Below are 22849 nucleotides of genomic sequence, written 5' to 3' on the forward strand. Positions count from 1 at the left end.
CCACCCCCCACTCCAGCACCCCTCAGTTTGTTTCCTGAGATTAAGAATTCCTCATATCAGTGGAAAAAGGTTGAAGTTTAAAGTCAAAAGGCCTGGCTGTGAGTGCCCATTTCACCGCTGTCTTATCAATGGGTTTTAAGCAGGTCCAACTCTCAGTTTCCACATCGCACAACAGTGACACAGTGACAAGGACAGTGACACCAGCGTACAGGAATCACAAGAGAGTCCTAGCAAACATCTATCCAACACTCACTATGCCTCAGGCATTGTTTTAAGTATTACATATAAGTTACAAGTATTAACTCACTAATTCTTTTTTTTTTTTTTTAAGATTTTATTTATTTGACAGAGAGAGACAGTGAGAGAGGGAACACAAGCAGGGGGAGTGGAAGAGGGAGAAGCAGGCTTCCTGCAGGGAGCCAGATGTGGGGCTCGATCCCAGGACCCTGGGGTTATGACCTGAGCCGAAGGCAGACGCTTAACGACTGAGCCACCCAGGCGCCCCTTAACTCACTAATTCTTCACAACAATCCTGTAAAGCACACAATATTCTTCTCATTTTACAGGGGAATAAATTGAATCACATAGAGGCTAAATGAGTTGCCAAAACTCACTCAGTTAGAAAGAAACAGAGATGGGATTCAAACTCAGACTGATTCAAGCCCATACTCTTAACTATACATAGACAGTATCTACTGTATTCTCATTTTAATTTTTATTGTATATTTAGAGTTACTGTGAATTAAAAATATATAGGATATAATGTCTCTGTATTATGCATAATTACTGCAAATGATTTGGATGATATTTGCCACCTGAATTACTTGTGTCTATCAATTTATTCATTCGTTAAACAAATATTTTATTAATAAAACTGTTTGGTCTCCGTGTTATATACTTCTAGATGAAGAAGACATTGTTATCATTAGCATGAATGATCAAGAAGTAATTCCAGTTTTTGCCCTATCCCCCCAAAAAAGCATTTCCCCTTAACATCTTCTCACTTATTCAAGAAAGAAGACTTAGTAGACTCCTTTATAGGAGCAGAACTACTTACTACCTGCCTTCTCTATTTTCACTTGCCATAAGAACTCCTATCCTTTGGCAAAGAGTTACAGTTGGTAAGACCTCCCTAAGAAAATTCTTGGCATATCCCTGGAGGATCTACATGGAATGACCAGGATTGAAGGCTTACAATTTCAGGACAGGGATCCTTTACCTCAACTGGATAATATGACCAGCTCAAGCTAAGAATCTAGGTAGGGTTTTAAAAAAAAAATCGTAGTGCATGCCAAAAGAAAAAGAAGTAAAAATTATTTTATTAGTATAGGAATTCCTAACAGAAAATGACCAAACTGTGATCACTATTGGGGCATGTTTATCTAACTTATAAACTTACTTATATAGGACCTACATTATCAGATATGTGACTGAAAAAATAGAATTTAGTCTTTTAAACAATGCTATTCTTTCTATTCATCTGTGATAAACATTTCTCTGACTTATTCAGTTTTTATTTCTAGGAGTTATCCTTGACTGATACGCGCTTGGTGTGGCTACAGCAGCTATTTATGACCTGTTCCAATTGGTCAGTGACTAGACCATACCAGTTGTTAAATATTGTGGCCAATGCCCTTTTCTACACCCTTTTTAAAGTCCCATTAGAGTTTATTAAAACTTCTCTCCCAGGGGCGCCTGGGTGGCTCAGTCGTTAAGCGTCTGCCTTCAGCTCAGGTCATGATCTCAGGGTCCTGGGATTGAGCCCTGCATCGGGCTCCCTGCTTGGTGGGAAGCCTGCTTCTCCCTCTCACACTCCCCCTGCTTGTGTTCCCTCTCTCGCCGTCTCTCTCTGTCAAGTAAAAAACAAAAACAAAAAACAAAAAAAACTTCTCTCCCAGATCACTTGTAGAAAACCAGCATTATATTATATGAGATCACATTAACATAATGCGAAAGAAAAATGGAAGAATTTGATTAGGAAGATTATACTTTTTCTTATTCCCAGGCTTGCACAGATTACACAACAGAAATATTCCAATGACTATGACCAAAGAACTGTTTACAAGCCAGCTAGAAACATGGATAAGCACATTTTCGATTTTTACAAAATAAGCAGGTTAGGGTCATACCTGTTTCTGTGATATAAAAGAATAGAGGAGTTTCCCTATGGCAAGGTACTGAATACTTACTCCATTTCCTGAACAAACAGTGCCTTCTTTATTGCTTAAGCAAGTACTAAAGTTGAAGGAAGCCACAGGAAGACACCTGTGTTCTAAGCACATCATTTGGGGACCACAAGGTGTCCCATCTTCCACATAGCCAAGATCGACATCTTCTTCAAGCTTCACATGCCCACCACTAAAAACAGAGAGCAAAAAGAAAACAGGATTCCATTAATTCACATTCATTTTGAGAATCTGCTTAAAAACTAAAAAGTGGGTTAAGTGTCTGACTCTTGAGTTCAGCTTGGGTCGTGACCTCAGGGTTGTGAGTTCGAGCTCTGCATCGGGCTCTGGGCTAAGCGTGGAGCCTGCTTGGGATCTCTCTCTTCCTCTCCCTCTGCTCCTCCCCCTCTGCTAGAATGCACACACTCTCTTTCTCTCACTAAAAAACACTAAGCTAAACTAAAAAGTGGGCAATAATACTTTCTCTATTTTTCTATTTATTATCTAATAAAAACAAATAGCTTGTTTTTCAGAGTCCATCTGATGAGGGTTCTAGAGGGGAGGGAGGTGGAGGATGGGTTAGCCTGGTGATGGGTATTAAAGAGAGCACATTCTGCATGGAGCACTGGGTGTTATACACAAACAACGAATCATGGAACACTACATCAAAAACTAATGATGTAATGTATGGTGATTAACATAACAATAAAAAAATTTTTAAAAAAACCAATAGCATAACCATTTCAACCTCTAAATGGAGAAAGCAATTAAATCTTTTGATCTGATTCTTTCAGAGATATGGATATATTTTAGGATTTAAACATAATTATTATAACAAGGGCCTGAATTGAAATAGCTTTATCATTTTGCCTTGGCTATCATGTACAAGTCAAGTGAGCCATTATTACTAGTATTTGGTTTGATAAGTGGGTAGGTCTCAAGATTTCAAACATGTTTCAAACAAGGACGAGAACTGGTTTGGGTTTACATTTCCCAAGAAGACTGCTAATTTAAAAATGATAATTGAGAATGGCTATATTATTAACTTCACTATTCAATATAGCAAGCCTAAATGTTATATAGGAATAAATAAAACAGAACACGGTTAAAATGTAAATCCTTAATTTAGTCATATGATGCCACGTCAATGTCAGCACATCAATCTCCATTCTTTTTATTTATTTATTTTTATCAAAATGACACATGCAGGGGCGCCTGGGTGGCTCAGTCGTTAAGCGTCTGCCTTCGGCTCGGGTCATGATCCCAGCATCCTGGGATCGAGCCCCACATCGGGCTCTCTGCTCCGCGGGAAGCCTGCTTCTCCCTCTCCCATTCCCCCTGCTTGTGTTCCCTCTCTCGCTGTGTCTCTCTCTGTCAAATAAATAAATAAAATCTAAAAAAAAAAAAAAAAAAATGACACATGCATATAGTTTAAAGAGTCAAACAGACAAATCGTTTTGTTTTTTTTTAATGCAATAAAGTGGTTCAGTGCCCTCTCCTCCACCATATATCCCTCCTTGGAGGAAACCACTTTCTACTTTTAATTGATTCTTTTGTTATTTATGTACATATCTTTAATTAAGAGTTTGCGTTACTATTTTTTTATTTTTCCATTTCAGATACTACCAACTGACTCCCCTCTATGGAATTTGAAAATTTGTATCTTTCTCCTATCCTCCCATCATAAATTTTGTTTAATCAATACTCAAATCAATAATAAAAATGTACACTTTTAGGACTATGTAAATGTTACTCAGTTGAGTGATACAGTATGCCATAATTAAACCTTTTCTTTTCCTGTACAACTTTTCATTTTCCCTCAGATTAGCAAGTCTCTTATTTGTTTGTTGTCTTTTTGCCTACTTTTCTAAGAATTTGTCACTAATACGAAACTAATCAAACTCTGTTGACCCCCAAATCCCCAAGATGTGTTATCTGAGCATCAGTTCTTCTTCCTGCAGAAATCTCTCCTGGAGTTTCTATCTGGAATATACCCTGCTCCTGTCTGATCTGGCCATCCGCTGTACCCTGTACGGGACTGTAGGATCTGGGATTTTCCCTCACCATTCACTGGAGGGTTGCCCTGACTCTTCACTCTACGTGGTGGGTATTTTGTTTCCTATATGACCAGCCTTTCCCTTTCTTACCTTATGCTTTCATTTGAGTGGAACACAATTTCTAATAGCTTCCTGAAAAAGGGTATGGGGGAGTACATTCGCGGGGAAACCTGCATATCTAAAAGTGTGTCCACTTTCTCCCTTCACACTTGATTGATATTTTGCCTGGGTACAGAACTTAGTTCAGAAATCATGTTTTCCATTGTATTCTGGCTCCCAGGGCTCCTGCTGATAGATCCTAAGCCTGATCTTTTTTTTCACCTCTCTGAAAACATTTGGGATTCTTTTCTTTGTCCTAAGGTTCTGAAGTTGCATAATGATATGTTTAGATGTGCCTCGGAGTTCACTCACTGCACCTGCACTTGGTGAGCCTGTCAATGTAGACGCTCAAGTCCATCCTTTGTAGACAATCTAAGTCACTCATTGACGATTTCTTCCCTGCTATTTTCCCTGTTCATCATTCCTATTCCACCTTGGTGAGGTTTTCTCTTTGTTCCACTCCTTTCCTGCTTTTGCCCTACTTTCTGGGAGATAATTTCAACTACTGGGTTTAATCTCTACCTCCATATTTTTAATTTCCAACAGCATTTGTTTCTATGAATGTTCTTCATTTGTTTAAAAAAATAGCACTCTATTCTTTTTCATGATAGAAGTATCTTATCTCGCATAAATATTGACAGGTGCCCTTTTTTCTGGTTGTTTTTTATCTCTTTGTGTATGTGTGTTTGAGCCTTTCTTCACATGTCTGATAAACTGCTCATATTTGAGTTATCAGATAAATGATAGGAAATTTTAGGGCTTTCTGGCTGAACATCAATGAGGCTGGTCCACTTGCACACACCCTGGTATCAATATTGCCGGTTGTCCTTCAGTTCGGAAACCTGTTTATGTGTAGAATGTAAAGCTCAAAATCTTCCATGAGAGGGTGAGCAATCCCCAGTTTAGGTGAGTCAGGAAGTAATCTGTTGGCAGACTTTTCAACTAACTTTTCTATTTTAGCCCCTCCCTGTCCCTGAATCCTTTTACTCTGTCTTACAGAAGTAGATGCTGCTGCCAATTTTTGAGTCTTTGGGGAAATGACTTTATATACCAGGTTAGCTCTCCGTTTTCCCCATTACTGACTTAGGAATTCAGCTTTCTTAGTTTTGACAATCATTTGCCACACATCCATATGCTCTCCACACTCCCAAATTTTGTTGCTGTTGTCTCCTCTCCCTTTCTCTACTGCCCTGTGGATACATGAATTCCAAAAAAAGATCGTTACTGTCATTTTAGTGGGGGTTCAGAAGGGAGTAAAGGAAGATGCATATATTTAATCTACTGACTTCACCCAGGAGTTCTGACTCATTTTCCTTATTAGGAATGAAATGCAAACTAAACTCTACAAGATATTCTCGACCCATTAAACATAACTCCATCAACCATAGTCAACTAATTCTTAGCTTCTTTTCAACCCTTTTGGTCACCCCTATGGGCTAGATTCTGTTTCGGCTTGCTAACACGCATGGGAACTGAAAAAACCAAAGTAACTCTATGAGGCACTCCTCGGAAGTAAGATGACTAATGTTCTCATAGAATGGGGAAGATGATTACCTGCAGTTTAATGTCCTTCCCTGCTGCACAACCAAAGTAGATGTGATTTCACCATCAAGTTCTCCAAGCCTGGGGATATTACCAATATTGGTGCACAAAAGGTAACCACAAAGCACATCCCTGTGTTAAAAGATACCAATTATTTACTTCTTTCCCCAAATAACAAACCATGTACAGTTAGAACAGTAATCTTATCTCATTTTAGCGTTTCTTTTTCATCCACTCTATTTTATTTACTCAAATTATAATAAGCTAAATAAGCCCAAATTAGTTTTCCTCCTGCTTTAAAAAGTGTCTTCTCTGAAATTGTTATCCATGTACCAAAATCCCAAACTGTTTTCTAGATTTTCCTTTACTGTCCATTAGTTCAAGTATTTCTCTAAAGGAAATTATCCAACAAAAAGACTTCTTTTAGATCAGAATCTCCTTCCCTAGAACACACCACTGGATATGCTAAAACATTTTTTTTTAGTATTTGACAAGTGAATAAATGACCTTTGGATGAGTACTCTTTTGGAAGACAGCTCTTTCTTCAACCTTTTGCCCCAGATTTAAATAATTTTATGTATATTTTATATATAGTAGATTTTTACTTTATATATATATAGTAGATTCATATTTTATATATAGTAGAATTTTATATATGTTTTATATATATATAGTAGATTCTCAGCCACATAGATTCACGATCCCTTTTTCAATATATTCCACTAATCCCCCAACTACCGCATAGAATTCTAATTTAACATATAAAACATTTCCAGTGGTATTATTATCTGACATATTTTCTATATCTAGCACATTTTAATTGCTAATATACATAATATTAAACACATACACTAATAAATATCTTGTCAAGAATGATTAGTAGACTAGCAAGATTATATATGAAAATATTAAGCTTCATCAGATAGAGAAAAATTAGAACTTACATCTATCATCAACATAGAAAAATGTATTAATTCATCCTTAAAAAATAATTTTTAAAGGTTATATCATTTTATTACAGCTATCACAAACAAAAATGCTTTCTTAACACAGAAGAGATATTCAACATTTTTATAAGTGTCATTTATGTGCATGGAGCTTACTAAGTACTTTAGGATATATAAAGAAAAAAAGACACGGTCAAGGAAATAGACTCAGATGAGAAGAGAAATCACACACATAAACAGCTATAAAACATGGAGGGGCGGGAACAAGGGCCACAGTAATAGTACAAAAGGCTGTGGGAATTCAGAGAAGAGGGAAATGATTTATTTCTAGAGTAAATCCAGAAACAATTTATACAGCGTTGTCCAAGTGGGACTGTGACTGGTAACGGAGTGAGGATAAAGGGTGCTTTTGGAGGAATGAGCAGCACAAACAGAGGTACGGAGGTGAGAGAATAAAATGCATGGACTAGGAATGACAAGGTTTGCTAGAATTTGGAAGAGTAGAGAAGAAAAAAACAAAACAAAACAAAAAAATGAAGGTTGAGGGCAAATTGAGGAGGATGTAAAGGGTCAAGCTAAAGTTCCATTTTGTTCATTAAACAAGACAGTAGGACATGCCACAAAGTGGTTAAGGGAGAGTTCTGAAATCAGACTGCCACATTCTAATTCTGCTTCTACTGCATCCTAGCTACATGACCTTGGTCAAATGAATTAACTGTGCCTCAGTTTTTCCTCCATAAAATAAGGAGAACTGCCATAAAGACTAAATAACAGAGCTTATGTAAACTGCAAGATAGTGTGCACAGTAAATGTTGGGCATTATTCTTACTATTAATTAGGTATGTGGGACCAGTGACATTTGAACAAAGAATTGACAGTCAAAAAGATTCAGCAGATGAATATTCTGATGGCAGCATGCTAGAGACTCCTGGCTTAAGACACTCTTAAGAGGCCTTTGTAACAGTTGAAGAATTAATGTAGGTCTTAGTTGCGGCAATGCAATAGGAAAGGAAATGAAGAGATCAATTAAGACAAATGGCCGTGTTTTGGTGTCTGGACAATGTGTCAGAGGGACAGTGGAGTCAAGGGCCATTGCAAGGCTTCTAAACTGAAGGACAGTGAGATATTAAAATCTTTGACAAAAATGGTGGTTCAGAAAAGTCAGAGCCAGTTAATAGAGTATATATTCTGGTGGCTTTAATTTTTGTTGTTTTGAAACGCTAGCCCGTGCCTTCTAGGTGAGAAAGTCCTGAGGCAGCTGCAAGGGTGGCCTGGGCCTGAGGGGAGAGGTCAGCATACGTGTTAAGACTCAAGAGCCTTCCACAGGGTGGAGCTGGAACGCTGGGAAAAGATGAGGAGAGCAGGCAGCAGAAGGCTCTGTGGGACGCAGAGAACAGGAACGTCCTGGTGGCTCCGAGAGTAACACCTGCAATTAACTAAGGGATAAACTCTGCGCAAACTTCTCCATCTCACCGTTTGTTGCACTGTATCCATGTGTCTTTGTCTTTCCCACAGTTCCCCTTCTCCGTCCCTTCGATATTCAGTTTCTCATAGCAGTATTTGTCCGATGCCATCACCTCTGAAGCAGAAAAGAGTTTTCTATCGGTGAGAGATTTAACACATGAGCTGCTCAAAATGTTCACAGTAATGGAAAGTAGCCATTTAAGGACTCTTCGTCATGACAATGGTGCCAATTCCAAAGACTGTACCCATGGTTCTCAAGAGTTGTCCTTTACCACAGACATCCATGACTCAGCTACATTCTTCATGACTGCTCATTGGAAATTTGGAAAACAAATCTATGGAGATCTTTGATGGGATTGAGTCTATAGGTTCCAAGAACAACACTCCTCAGAATGTGGCCAATAATTAGGGGAAGATGCTACCAAATTGTTCCTGGAATAAATACTCCACACTTTAATCTCAGTGCCAAATGTAAAGTACAAATTTCTCACTTGGCAACTTTTATTAATCATAATGACAAGTTTATTAAAATAACTATGCACTATAATTAAAGATTCAAAAAACAGTAGTATAATTTCTACCTTGTTTACTAATTCTTAACAACTATTAAAAAACAATTTAATTTTATTCTGTTTTTAGACAAGCTTGAATTCATGCTAAATCTAAGAGAGTCAAATAACATTTTAAGCTATGTCAGCATCTTTGTCAGGACTTTGTTTTGGCTAAAGCCAAGGCTGGTTGATGGAACTGTCCAGGAGTTAAATCAAAATGACCTCTGCAAACTAATCAAAAGATAACTGTTTGTGTATATTTTAAAAAAATAATCAGGTTTTTTTCCTACTTCTTGCTGTAAGCAACAGTTTTTCTCAAGTGGGGGAAACAAAAACTGTATCTCTTTGCTCAGAGTACAAATCTGCATTTCCATATTCTCCCCCATTCTCCAGTCACTCAGAAGAGGGCGTACACTTGCCCTCTCAGAAAGAATGTAGCTACTATGTGTGACAATTAAAGATTATCTTTATCTTTATAGCTTATTTCCTAATACAAACTGTCTTCTGAAAGAGTTTAAAGCAAAAATTGCCTTCAAAAAATATATGGCACAATATTTAAATACATATTTAAACAGAGATATAATTTAAATAATATGTTTTAGATATAAATATTATACATTGCCCTCCGAAAATCTGACAAACTTTGAAAGCAATAACATTAAAATTTTTTTCTGATGTGGCACAGCTACCTCAGCAGAGGGTCACCTGTAATTAGGAAAGCGAGCTAGACTTTAAGAGAGAAAGCTGAGGAAGAAAAAGCAACTCTAGCTGAACCGCTACAGTGCTAAGCCAAGGGCGCCCAATCCAGGGTCCACGCCCATCCCACATGGTTGTACAGGTTTGGTTAAGGACACTCAGCTGAGGGAAGTGTAAGTGGAGCTGAAATCCAGGTTTGCTCTATTCTCCGGGCTGCACAGGCTAGAGTGGACTTCATCTGCCTGGCACCAAAGGCACCTTCTTTCTTGTCCAATGGCACAACCAACCAGCCAAGTGTCTTCTCAAAGGAGGTGCCTTTCTCTAATGTCTACAAAAGTGCCACTACTAAGACCTGCAGTGTCTTTGAGAATCCCTCAGTCATAAAGTGGTTGAAAATTTACTTCCAGCTCACATCATGTGCTTTGACCTGATATCATACTTTGAAAAGGATCAAGCCACACTATTTACTTACTTTGCCCCCAGATGTATTTGCATTGCCTATCCCTGGTTTTACATCTTCCTCCAAAGCAAATCCCCTAAAATGGAAAAGCATACACCTATTAACGATGCAATGTCTGCTTATGTTGGATCACTGAAAAAAGAAAATAGGACTGGGAAAACTAGTAGATGAGTATTATAAAACCTTTTATCTTCAGAATTGATTACACAACATTTAAACTGATTTTCCTATTTTGGTAAGATTTCAGTATTTCTTTCATGCTGGTACACATGAAAGATTTAGGTAAAGATGAAATAACCTACCTGAATACCATCACATGAATATCCATCCATTTTATGAATATTTGGGGCACACTAGGAAATGAAAACAGAACTATGAACCAAGTACACAGCAAAATATCCGGCTGAGCTAATCCCTGTAATGTTTTCTTTTCTTTCTTTTCTTTTTTTTTTTTTGAAAATAAAAGTCTGATAATATGGCTAAGTCTCTTACAACATCTGAAAATAAAAACAAAAAAGATCAAGAGGAAGCAGAAGGAAATACAACAATTGATGCACTTTCCCCTAAAAATATGGATCTACTAGAGGCAAAAACAGTTGATTACACTGTAGCAAATAAAAAGAACCTACAGCTATGACTCAGCCAACCCTAACGTTTCAGAGCATCTTGCTTTATACAGATACACTGTTCCTCAGAGCAAGAAAAACAAGAGCACAAAACAAAAGCAAGGAGGATGCCAACAAAAATGCAGCAATAACTAGGTTCCTCTTTTTTTACCATGAGAAGCACCACAGCCCTTACTCTTATAATGTCTCTTGAGCGGAAGTCCACCTTGGGCACATTAGAAAAAAACATGCTTTATAGCCCCGTTTTTCCCTTGTAGCAATTGCAGAAAATTGCAAAGCATTCTTAATAAACAGTATTTTTAAATTTATTATACATTTTTTGTATCTTTATAATAATTATATACTCACTTTGGAAAACTTAGGAAATGTAAAAAAAGTAAAACAAACAAACAAAAAACAAAAGACAAAGTCTCTCATGTTCCCACCACCCAAAGACAATTTTTTAATATTTTGGTATATTTTTTCTCTACCTTTTTCTACAAAATTTGATTTTTTAAAATATGGGTATATAATCATGTTACAGATGATATTTTATATCCTGCTTCTCTTTACTTTTTCATCACGTGAATCTCCTCAGGTCATAATAAGCTTTTTTGTAGGTATCATCCTTAATAGCTATAATATACTGCATTGAGCTAACAAACCATATAACCAATGTACTATAATACTCACTTCTAACTATCTCCAGTTTATGCTGTTACAACTAATTCAACAAAAGCATCTTCGTACATCATCTTTGGATTTTGGATTCTTTTTTAAAACTCCTGCTTATGGTATAATCACATTCCAAAGAAGTCGCTCTAATATACTTTCCCTCCAGGAACACAAGGCAGTCATTCACTGTATCCTCATCATCACTAAGTGTTAGCTTATAGAAACAATGCTAATTAGATAGTAAGGAAAGAAAATACTTTTACATGAAAGATCTCTCGTCTCTTAGGATGACTACCTTTAAAACAAAACATTTTTATGATTAATGCAGGTATACCACTACTGAATCCCTCTTCTCTAGAGGAAACACATGTAGGCTGTTCTTGCTTTGCATAGCTCCCATATACATGGATTTCAGATACCATAGTTTTGTGACATGACATCAGTACCCCAACAACACAGTTCCAATTTCAGCTACCACAGTGTATTAACTGTGAGTAACTGCAAAGGCCCACATTTGCTACTAGCCTTTCAGTTCCATTATCACTAGGTATCTAACAGCTGCCCATCATGGGCACTTGTCACCTCTTGCAAAGTCCGCCAGTGACTGGCCACTGCCCGTGTTCATTTAGTTCATGCACAGACAACAGAAGGTGTAGGTGTGTTGCCTCTGTCTCTGGGTAATAGCATGTGACATTTTACAAAACTGGGTAATTGTTAAGAGGGGCTTGGTCAGCAAAGATGAAAATGCAAAAAGAAATGAAAAAGGATGGCCCTAGAAGTGAAATTCAAATCAAATATAAATTGAGTCACAGCAAAAAGTCACTGACTGGGCGTGTTGATACTGCTATTTGGCAAAAAACCTCACATTCACACCTTCACATCTCCTGAAGATATTTCGTGACACTGAAAATGCAAAGGATAAAATGTTGAAAGCTGATGCAAACTTAGAAGGGAGTCAATTCAACAAGGCACAGAGAAGATGCTTACTATGGATCCTAAGGTTTGTGGCCAGAAGGCATGCACAGCCCAAACTGCTCCTGATGAGGATTTTACAAACAAAACTTGTAATTCTCAATGTTTCTGTTTTTAGTGTGCTAAAAAAATATGTTTTTCATTTCCCTATTCACTTAAAACCAAGGCTGACAACATTTTTTAAAGATCACGGAACAATTGTAATTTTTGCACTGATTATTAAGATGACCTTACACGATTTTACCTTGCACGGTCATTGCTAGGGCCCTGCGCTACCCTGCAAACTGGGGACGGCCTATACAGACAATGACCATGGGAATCTGTGAGCCCTCACCAAAGTTCATCAGCTTCCTCATCTTCTCCATTCACAACCATATGACATTAAATTCAAGAGCAGTTATTAATGGGTGAGGTGACGCAGGTGGTCTCAGAAAAACAAGAGTCAAGGCAGAAGAATAGACCCCTCCTCAGAACTCAGTGCTCTGTGGGTCTCTCTGCCTTGGCTGGTTCCTGTTTCCACCAACTGGAGAGAAAACAGGACAAAAAGCAATGCCTTCCATTCTCTACTTAGAACAGAAACAAAATAGTTAAGGCACACGTGCAGTCTGAGGTTAGTTCAACGTTGAGATAAAATGATGCTGCACATCTGCTCAAGCTTCGATTACGGAAACTGAAATCCCCGAGAAGTAAATAAAGAGAGAATGAGAACTGATGTGAAAAAGACATGACCTCGTGTCCCTTTACGTTTTGCCTGGGGGACACTGCACTATAGCCCCCTACTCTTTCCCGTCAGGTTCAGAGTAACGATTCTGTAAATTACCTGGCTTGAATTTCCTGAGCACGTTTCACGAATATCGCAATCGTTTACTGCTTCTCGGCACACGGTCCCCATGGGCTGAAACTAAAGTGAACAAAAATCAATGTGCAAAACTGCCAAAGGAAAAAAAAATCTCTTGTGGCATCATCTCAAAAAAAGGCAAAATGATTATTTTTGGATAGGAATATTGCAAGCAATTTTAAGATGCCAGTCTCTGAAAACCCCATTACTGAATGAAATGTTCATTTAATAGTTTTCAGCGAGAGTTTCTCATGTATGAAAAAATCTGCAGAGTCATCACACATAAGTCTTACGATAGCTACTAAAATAGGATAGGTCTGGATGATCCATCTCCCCAGAAGGACAAGTCAGTCCAAGTTCTAGTAATTCTTCCTCCCAAAAAAGGTTTTGGATTTACACTTTTCTCTTCATTCTTACTGGCACCTTCATCGTTTTGCTCTCTTTTGCCTCATCCGCCAAAATTCTGAACGTTGTTACATCGTAGGCTGAATTGCAAAAGTTAGATTTTCTGGCAAAGCGATTTCCTCCCATACTGTGCTTTAGCTCCTGTCTCATTTTTATATATAGATCTATGGCATGGTCTTTTATTCTTATCTAATGTTTCTATTATTTGTACCTGTGTATGGGAGGGGTTTTTCTCTTTTCTTTTTTCTCTTGCCTATTTTCAACCACTTCAAATATTTCTTGTAAGTGTAGGGAGTTACAAATAAAATTTTAAGCTCACTGAATTTATAAATTGCCAGGGTCAGGGTATTCATTATAAAAAAACAAACAGAGATACACAAAGTCATTATCCTTCCCCTCTCTTCTTCAATCCCATTCTCTTTCCCTCCCCAAAATGCTAATATCAGGGGCTGGATCCTTCCACGCTTTTATGTCTGCTCACACAAACAGACCCATTATTCAGGACCCCTCTCCCAGACCACCTTTCATCTTCTCTCCCTTGTTCATAACCCTCCAGGCACCTGAGTTTCCTACTGTTCTGAGAACATGAACAGCACACTGCCAGCTCAAATCGGGATTTCAACAGATATTTTTAGGAGATCCGAAAAAAATTTGTGTTCATTCATTCATCAACTATTTATTAGGCACTTAAAATGTGCCAGGCACTTTCTGGCCACTGGGGACTCAGTGGAGAACAAAACACAAGAATCCTGCTTGCAAGGAACTCACATTTTGGTGGGGTAAATAGACCATGAAAATAAGGAAATAAGCAAGATAATTTAAATTCATATACTCTGGTTCTCTTCCTTCCAATTTCTTGGAATTGGGGTAAACTACAATTTTAGAAAGTCTGAGGTAGAAATATAAGCAGATTTAAGATGGAGTTTATATGAGAGTGTAAATGTTCAAGAAGTGCCAAGAAACTTCTGAAAGAAAGCATAGTGAAGGACAACTTGCTCTCAGTGCTGGGATACAGCAGTAGATAAACTGACCCAAATCCCTGCCCTCTTGGAACTTACATACTAATGAGTGAACAAAAATAATAAACAAGTCAATGAGCAATGTTTTACAGCAAGGGTTGGCAAACTATGGCTTGAGGGCAAAAAGTGGCTGGCCATCTGTTTTTATAAATAAAGTTTTATTGGAACACAAGCTCGCTCATTTGTCTCTGTATTTTTGATGGCTGCTTTCAAAGGTAGAGTTCAGCAACTGAGACAGAGACCTCATGACCCACAAAGCCTAAACTATTTACTACCTGACCCTTTACCCAAAATGTTTGCCAACTCTGACTCACAGATGCTTTAAGCATAAATACACATAGGAAAAAAACAGAGATACGCAGGATTTCTCAGCCTGTTTTTCTATTCCCCCTCCATTCACTCTCCTGCCTCTGGTTCCTCCAGGGGTTTAGGATGGGGGTAAAAACTGGGGGTGAGGGATAGAGAAAGTGGCAAAAAGCTCTTACTTGACTGGTATAGCTGCAGCTTATTTTGTGAGATAATTAAAATCATGACATTTTCCTGTATATATTGTAATTCTATTATTTTGTATTTGTTCTTTGAATTGTTCATGTTCATATCACAAAGGAACCCTTTTTATGCAGGTGGAGAAGCTGACAGACTAAATAGATGATGCAACCCAAATCTTAAAGTGTCTGTTTTGTATTTGATTTAATCCTCCTTTTTTGAGAGCGTGCTTTCAGAGGTCTCTGCCAGGGCCTTGCTTGTCTTAAAAAGCTGCCAGAGACATAGTGGCAAAGTAGTAAAATTGCTGCCAGCAGATCTGGGCTGTAACTTCACATCTATTCCTTAATAGCTGAATGAGCATATGCAGGTTATATCACTTCCTTGAGACCAGGATTGCTCAAATGGAAAAATAAGGGAAATAACACCTGTCCCAAAAGTGTGGTTGTGAGCTTTGTCTATGACAGTGGTCTCAACCAGCAGTGACTCTGCCCCTGAGGGGACACTGGGCAATGTCTGGAAATATTTTTGGTTGTCCCAAGTGGGAGGGGTTGTGCTTGTATGAAGTGGGTAGAAGTCAAGGATTTGCTAAATAACTTACAGTACACAAGACATACCCTCAAAACAAAACAATCATCCAGCCAAAAATGTCAACAGTGCCAGGACTGAGAAACACAGATACATGATGATATAAATTAAAAGTGCTTAGCACAATCTCTGGCACTCAGTAGATACTCACTATGATAGATTCATGTCCCACTCTCCTTAACTCATTAGACTCAAGTTCGTCAATCAGCAAATAATCAATAAAAGAGTGTTGTGCATCTTTATTTATCCATTCAACAAATATTTACTAAGGACCTGTACCAATTACTGGGTAAGTCCCAGGCATTGACTCCATAAAATGTACATACTAAGGTGGACACTAAACCTCACAGCAGCTGATGTAGAATATTGTACCAGGTTTTATATGAGAAGAGAAAAAAAGAAATAGATTTCTTTGAAAAACGTAAGCCTCAAATAACTTTTAGTCATGATGTTAAGGCTTAAATATTTGGAGAGAGGTATAGGATGCTATTGGGAGGATGAAAACAATGTGCCTAAAGATGCATTCCAAAATCTCATGCATGGTAATACACGTAAGATGTTATCATGTCTAAAAGTACAGCTTCTGGGGCGCCTGGGTGGCTCAGTCGTTAAGCGTCTGCCTTCGGCTCAGGTCATGATCCCAGAGTCCTGGGATCGAGCCCAGCATCGGGCTCCCTGCTCAGTGGGAGGTCTGCTTCTTCCTCTCCCTCTCCCCCTGCTTGTGTTCCCTCTCTTGCTGTGTCTGTCAAATACATAAATAAAATCTTTAAAAAAAAATAAAATAAAAGTATAGCTTCTGCTCCTTCAATAGCTAATGCAAGAAATACACCAAGCAGGGCAGCAAGAAAAGAAGAATCTGTTGAATATCCACTTGGCTTTACAAAGAAAGGAAAAACCTCATTTGAAGGTTAGGAACACCTGGCTTCAGTTAATGTGCATGTCCCTCAGGTAAGCAGTAATGAGAAGACAAACTGGGGAAATTAACAAGGTCCAGGACCCAGCTCTCTGACTTACTTGGTACAAGACCCTGGGCAGCTATTTACCCACTGTATGCCTTAGTGTTCTCAACTGTTCGATAGGAATAAAAATAGTAACAAAACATCACAAGATTTTGTGAGGATCCTATAGAGCACCTGGCAACTTAGTCACTTAATATATGATAGGCACTACTTTTGTTATTACATCATATTTGCCTAACCTTAATGATTTAATCAAATATGCCCTCTTCTCTGTCAACTAGTCATTACTCAACATTTATTTACCTTGCACTTTTTACAACAAAGACCATCACTGCATTGAGAGTCTTGAGTCAAGGTGCATTTCTTACAACATTCTGCTCCTTCAAGGACACACTCCTAAGGAATACAAAGATTTTCAAAACATCAGAAAATGGTGTCATTTTCTAAAAGTACCAGGATATTTTTTTAAAATAAATGTATAACCCCACAATAATAATCTTTCTTCCGTATATCCCGTGAAATTTCCAGACATAACACCAACTCTGTATGTCTCAGTGAGTGGACCTGGAATGACCCTGAACAACCTAAAAAAAAAAAAAAAATCATCAAAACACCCAGAGACTTACTGCTGGGGTCCCACAGTCACACTCCTCTCCAGTTTCAATGAAGCCATTTCCACACTCAGGAGGATCAAGAAGCTGTGGGATGAAACCAAAGGGATAAAATATGGATAAATCAACATCAAAGACCTTATGAGAGACCATAAGTACCACAACCATACATCTGGTATACCTGTCAGTCATTTCCAAGTATATTTTTATTTTCCTAAACTTGAAAGCATAACTCTAGAACTTTAGAACTGGGAACTTGAGAACAGAAGTGTCTACTTCTGTTTCCATTTCAGATTGGAAATTCAGATTTACATATGTAATGTACATATGGATTCCAGTAAATGCCACCAAAATAAAAGATGATCTAGCCATTGACTGAACCCAAGCCAGACTGATTCCTGAAATTTCATTTCAAGCAGGAAGCAAGGGATTTGGAGACAGAAAGTGTGGGTTCAAATCTTGGCTCAGCTACTTTATCTTGGGCAAACGGCTTGTCATCTCAGAGCACAAGTGCTTTAATATTTAAAGCAGGAATAATAATAATATTATCTGCCCATCTACATCAAAAATTGTTGGAGGATCAAATTCAATCATCTGTGAAAGCCATTTACAAACTATATATCCTTGTGAAATAGCAAGTTATTTCATAGACAATTAGGAAAACATCACAAAACTTAATAAATCCACTGATTTATTTAACATAAAATATAGCTTCTCCAATTAACGTAGCTTTGTGGAACGCAGTAATAATAACTGGCCCCAGAGATAGAAGTAACTTTTAGCATGTACATTTGAAGACTATTTTATTTTTCAACTCTCCATCAATTTCATTATCTTTTGAGCATAACTTATCTTACGGTGATAGGTAAAATTACCAAGTAGCTGTTATGTCCCAGTTATATAATATTCATTTAGAAGTTCATCAAAGTTTACATATTATAGAATGGAATGGAACACACACCTATCAACAGACACAAGCCCACACACACACCTTCTTAACTAACTAGAGGGGGGGAAATACCAATTAAAAAAGCAGCAGCAATGACAACAACAAAATCCCCACCTGATTTCAAATATTCTCTCCTCTCCTACAAAATAATCAACACATCTCTAGATTCTATTTTCAGCTGAAAGGGATCATAACAAATGAGACAGCTTTGAAAGCCAAAACTAAAACTTATCCAGATGAAAAATCCACTTATTATTTTACTCTGTGCTCAGAATAATCAGTTATTTTTGTAAAAAGACTTGAATTGTTTTTCATTTATAGCAGCAGGGAGTTAGTTCAAATGTCCCTTCTGAAACTTTTGCAAAGAGTCTTTAAAATGGTCACTTTGCTTTTCAAAGCAATATGATACACTTTCTAAATTTCACTGGAATAGACAGGGAATGAAACCAGGTAAATGATGATAAAGGCAACACCACACATCACTGTGGTGAGCAGAAGAACGTAACAGTTCACATAATTAACAAGAACCAAGAATTCTGCTTTAACATGCTGACTTTCAAATCCATGAGGAAGATCTGCTTTCAAGTCAGTAACCAGAGTTTGTTCTGCAAGTTGGAAAGGCCTCTGACAAAAGTCTAAGTACACAAAGACTTCCTCCTTTTCTGCTTTAAGCAGCCTTGGCTTTCATACTGAGAAGTAATAGCAATTTTAATCATACTGCTCATTCTGAAAGGCACTGACAGGGAGTTATGAGGGGGAGAAATGCCCCCTTTCTATCAGTATGAGCTGTGATTACATATACAAACAAACAAAAAAGGAACCAAGAAAATGAAAAAGAAAGGCAAATGAAACCATCTTTGCAAGCTAATCATTTTTCAGAAAGCACACAGTCTTATTTCTACCTGCTTTCTATTCCCATCACAACAGCCCAAAATGCCGGGGTGCTTGGGTGGCTCAGGGGATAGAGCCCTGTGTCAATTCCCCTGTTGAGCTCTGCGCTTAGCATGGAGTCTGCTTGAGATTCTCTCTCCCTCCCTCTGTGCCCCTCCCCCAACTCACACACAAGCTCTCTCTCTCAAATAAATAAATCTTAAAAAAAAAAAAAAAAGAATAGCCCAAAATACCAAAGATTAAAGCTGACTTTAGAATGCAGATATTTTGCATATCTAACATATGGACATAAAAGCCAAGTTGGAAAACTTTCTTTTTGTAAGATCCAATGGCTAGAAATTTACGCTTATAATACCTTAGGAAAGATTAATAACTAACAACTCTGATCACACTTAGTACCTTAGAAGGTTTGTTGAAAAGACAGGCACCACCTCCACTATTCAGGAAGTCATGATACTCTTCAATACTACACTGGGTGAACTTTTTAGGAAGATAATACCTGTAAGACAGAAGAAAAGCAGTAACTGGATATAATTTTAGTCCCCCTTGTCTGTATGTTAGTCTTAAACTTGAACATTGTTAAAATTGTAACGTTATTCTTAAAAATGAAAGAATGAATTCCACGTATGTACAGCATTTGTGTTAAATCCCTAAGACTTTGATTCTACCAGCATATTTCTAAATTCTTCATTTGGTGATTAATAGTGACTATGGGCTGTTCATTATTAGCATATGCATTCAAAAGAAACACACACATACCTATATTTTCAATCAAAGAGCACAGGAATAATGAGTCTTTCTTAAATATAAAAACTGGATCCCAAACTGCAGAAGATTTTACAAAATTACTGATTTATAATCTATGAATGTGTCGAAGTCATGAAAGTCAAAGAAAACTGAGGAACTGTTTCAGACTGAAGGAAGATAAGATTGATTCTGAACCATCCGTTAAAGTGGCATTTTTTGAAATACAGTGCTAATTTTGAGTGAGGGCTAAAAATTAGATAATTTTATTGGTTGCATTGTGGTTCTGTAGGAGAATGCACTTGTTTGTAGGCAATGCACACTGAGGTGTTTGGGAGCGATGAGGTACAATGCTAGTGACTTATGAGTCAGAGGACAAAAACGTTCTTTGTTACTATTCCTGCAACTTTTCTTAATTATAAGATTATGTCAAAATACAAAAAAAAAAAAAGTATACCAAAAAAAAGTAAAAAAGGATCAGAAGAAAAAGAAATGTGGCTAGAGAGCAATTTGGCAATATGTATGAAGAACCTTCAAAATGAGAAATATCCTTAAATCTAGTAATTCTACTTTAAGAAATTTTTCTTGAGGAAATAACTAGCTATGTATACAAAGATGAATGAACAAAGGAACTTAGAGCAGCACAATTTGTAATAGCAAATGCCATGAAAATCATGTAAATGTTTAGAAGAAAACTATTAACTGTGATATATTAATAAAATAGAATACCATGGAATTATTAATAACGTATCTATTATATTCAATGCTTTCTCAAAATTTTAATTTCTATACCTTTAAGTAGGACTGGTTTTCATTTCAACATGCTTTCCAACACGTAGCAGTGCGCAGAGACTTCAGAAAGTAGAAACGAGAGGGGAGGTGCCCACAGGAAATACAGGTCCGTAACTAGTACTGTTGCGTGATGTCTGACGCAGCTCAAATCATATAGAGCATCACGCCAGACAACATTTTCTTTAAAAAGCTTTTCTCTTGGGTGCCTGGGTGGCTCAGTCGTTAAGCGTCTGCCTTCGGCTCAGGTCATGATCCCGGGGTCCTGGGATCGAGGCCCGCATCGGGCTCCCTGCTCCGCGGGAAGCCTGCTTCTCCCTCTCCCACTCCCCCGGCTTGTGTTCCCTCTCTCACTATCTCTCTCTCTGTCAAATAAATAAATTAAAAAAAATAAAAAAAATAAAAATAAAAAGCTTTTCTCTTGCACACATCCATTTGATGTAAGAGGAGTTCTAATGCAAAGAGCTATGTACGTTTCTGAGTGTTGCCATTTGATTTTGCTACACATTATGCTTAGTCTAGGCAGATTGCCTATAAAATTTTGTTTTTAGTAATTAAGCAGAATAATCAAACATAACATACTAAATAGCTTTTAAAAGACGAGAACCTCTAGCTTGGAATTTAGTAAGTGTTAGAAAATTACAATTATGGATAAGGACTTTTATCATTCCCTTTTATTACTAAACAGAAAGTCCAAAGATATTTTGAAAAATATTTTAATACATGTTTGCATATACATTCCCTCTATCATTTATCTTCCTTGTCATACATTTCTTGGGAGCTCAAAATGCAAATATCAATAAATATTTATTGAAAATCAAGTGTGTCAGGAGATTATGGTGTGAGATCAAACAGAAATACCTATTAGTGTAAGATGTAATCCTCAAAGATTCACAACTAATTGGTGAGGCAAAGCATAAGGACATACGGAATTAAATTACAATGCAGGAGTTAAAATTATAATAAATCTCAAATGGTTAGAAATGTGGTTAGAGAGAAATGAGAATTCCAAATGAAAAGAATATATCAACGGAATCAAAAGAGGCTGGAATTAATGTACATTTATGGTGAGCAAATTTTTAAGAAGCTTAAAATCCATGTAGGATTATGGTTAGAAGATCAAAAAAGCTGGAAACCCCTGTATGACTATCATAATAAGCAAACCAACCATGAACAGCAGGGGAAAACGAGGTTATAAATGAGGATGAAGAAGATTATGCATATCCAAGTACCGGAGGAAGAACTCCAAACCTTATTCTTCAGACAACAGAGTCTCAACAAAAGTTCTGAGCAGGAAAATGATATGATTCGTGTGCAGAAAGAGGAGAATGGAGGAATTTGTGCTGTATACATTCAATGAACTAGAACTGTATATTATCAGCATGGATAAATCTTAAAAACATAAAGATCAAAAACAGCAAATCACAGAAGAGTACATATAGTATGACTCCTTTCATATAAACTAAAAACATGCAAAGCAATGCTATATTACTTCAACATACACATATAAACAATAAAAGTATTAAAAGGGGCTTGTGAATAATATGAACCAAATTCAAGACAGTAGTGACTTTGGCTGGGATTGGGGAGCAACAAGAGAGAACAGAAGGGAGATTTAATTATGTAGGAAGTATTTTTTTAGGCCGGGTGATGGTATACAAGGGTTCACTCTTCTACTCTTTATGCCTTTTCAGTGACGACAGAAATGGAATTCAGGAGGGGAGAGAGGGAGGCTGAAATCTGCCTGGGTATCTGGAATGTTATGAAGATAATAAAAGCTCAAGATGATAAAAGTTGAAAGTAAGGAGTAGTGATGATCTTGGCATGAAAGGAATGGTTGTACAATTTACTAAGAAAAAATAAATACAAGATTGGTGCCTGACAGTGTGTTGAAGGGTATAGAAATGAAAACCTTTCTCAGGAGAGCAGAGTATACACATCTCTTCCACACTCTGGCAGCTTGAAATCAGCCATTGTAGGAGTACTTACACCACAAAAATCAGAGAAAGCTACAAAGCCACGTTCTTTTCTTGTTTTTTATTTTGAGAATCAGCTTACCAGCACACTACTGTTTACAACCCATTTAATTGGAATTGAAGAGACAAAAGAAAAGAAAATTAGTAGGTAAGCCATGAAGAACAAAGCTGTTCCTCACTTATATTTCTAGCCTAGATGAAAGGCTAACAAAGTCTTTGGTCTTCTATCTTAACTGACAACAATTGTTTTCATAAATAAGAGACTATTTTATGAAAATATTTTATAATAGAGAGCCACTGAGAAAATCTACATCCAATTTTCTTTTTAATGTCGATGGTGAGGTTCCACGCACTAAGCTGTTGG

General features: G+C 37.3%; 1 protein-coding gene across 12 annotated transcripts in view; it reads right to left on the bottom strand.

Annotated features, from left to right (window-relative positions):
* ADAM22 (ADAM metallopeptidase domain 22) overlaps positions 1–22849 on the bottom strand; it is a 220734-nt gene that overhangs the window by 35739 nt on the left and 162146 nt on the right. For all 12 annotated transcript variants that reach the window (XM_032402232.1, XM_032402235.1, XM_032402231.1 and 9 more), the window contains exons 15-23: positions 19376–19475; positions 17152–17223; positions 16829–16921; positions 13054–13134; positions 10284–10334; positions 9994–10057; positions 8284–8389; positions 5876–5995; positions 2190–2358 (exon numbers count right to left, since the gene is read on the bottom strand). In XM_032402232.1, the coding sequence (XP_032258123.1) occupies positions 2190–2358; positions 5876–5995; positions 8284–8389; positions 9994–10057; positions 10284–10334; positions 13054–13134; positions 16829–16921; positions 17152–17223; positions 19376–19475 (856 nt within the window). The remainder of the gene's footprint in view (positions 1–2189; positions 2359–5875; positions 5996–8283; positions 8390–9993; positions 10058–10283; positions 10335–13053; positions 13135–16828; positions 16922–17151; positions 17224–19375; positions 19476–22849) is intronic.

This window comes from Phoca vitulina, unplaced genomic scaffold (assembly GCF_004348235.1).
Source record: "Phoca vitulina isolate PV1807 unplaced genomic scaffold, GSC_HSeal_1.0 scaffold4, whole genome shotgun sequence".
Taxonomy (NCBI): domain Eukaryota; kingdom Metazoa; phylum Chordata; class Mammalia; order Carnivora; family Phocidae; genus Phoca; species Phoca vitulina.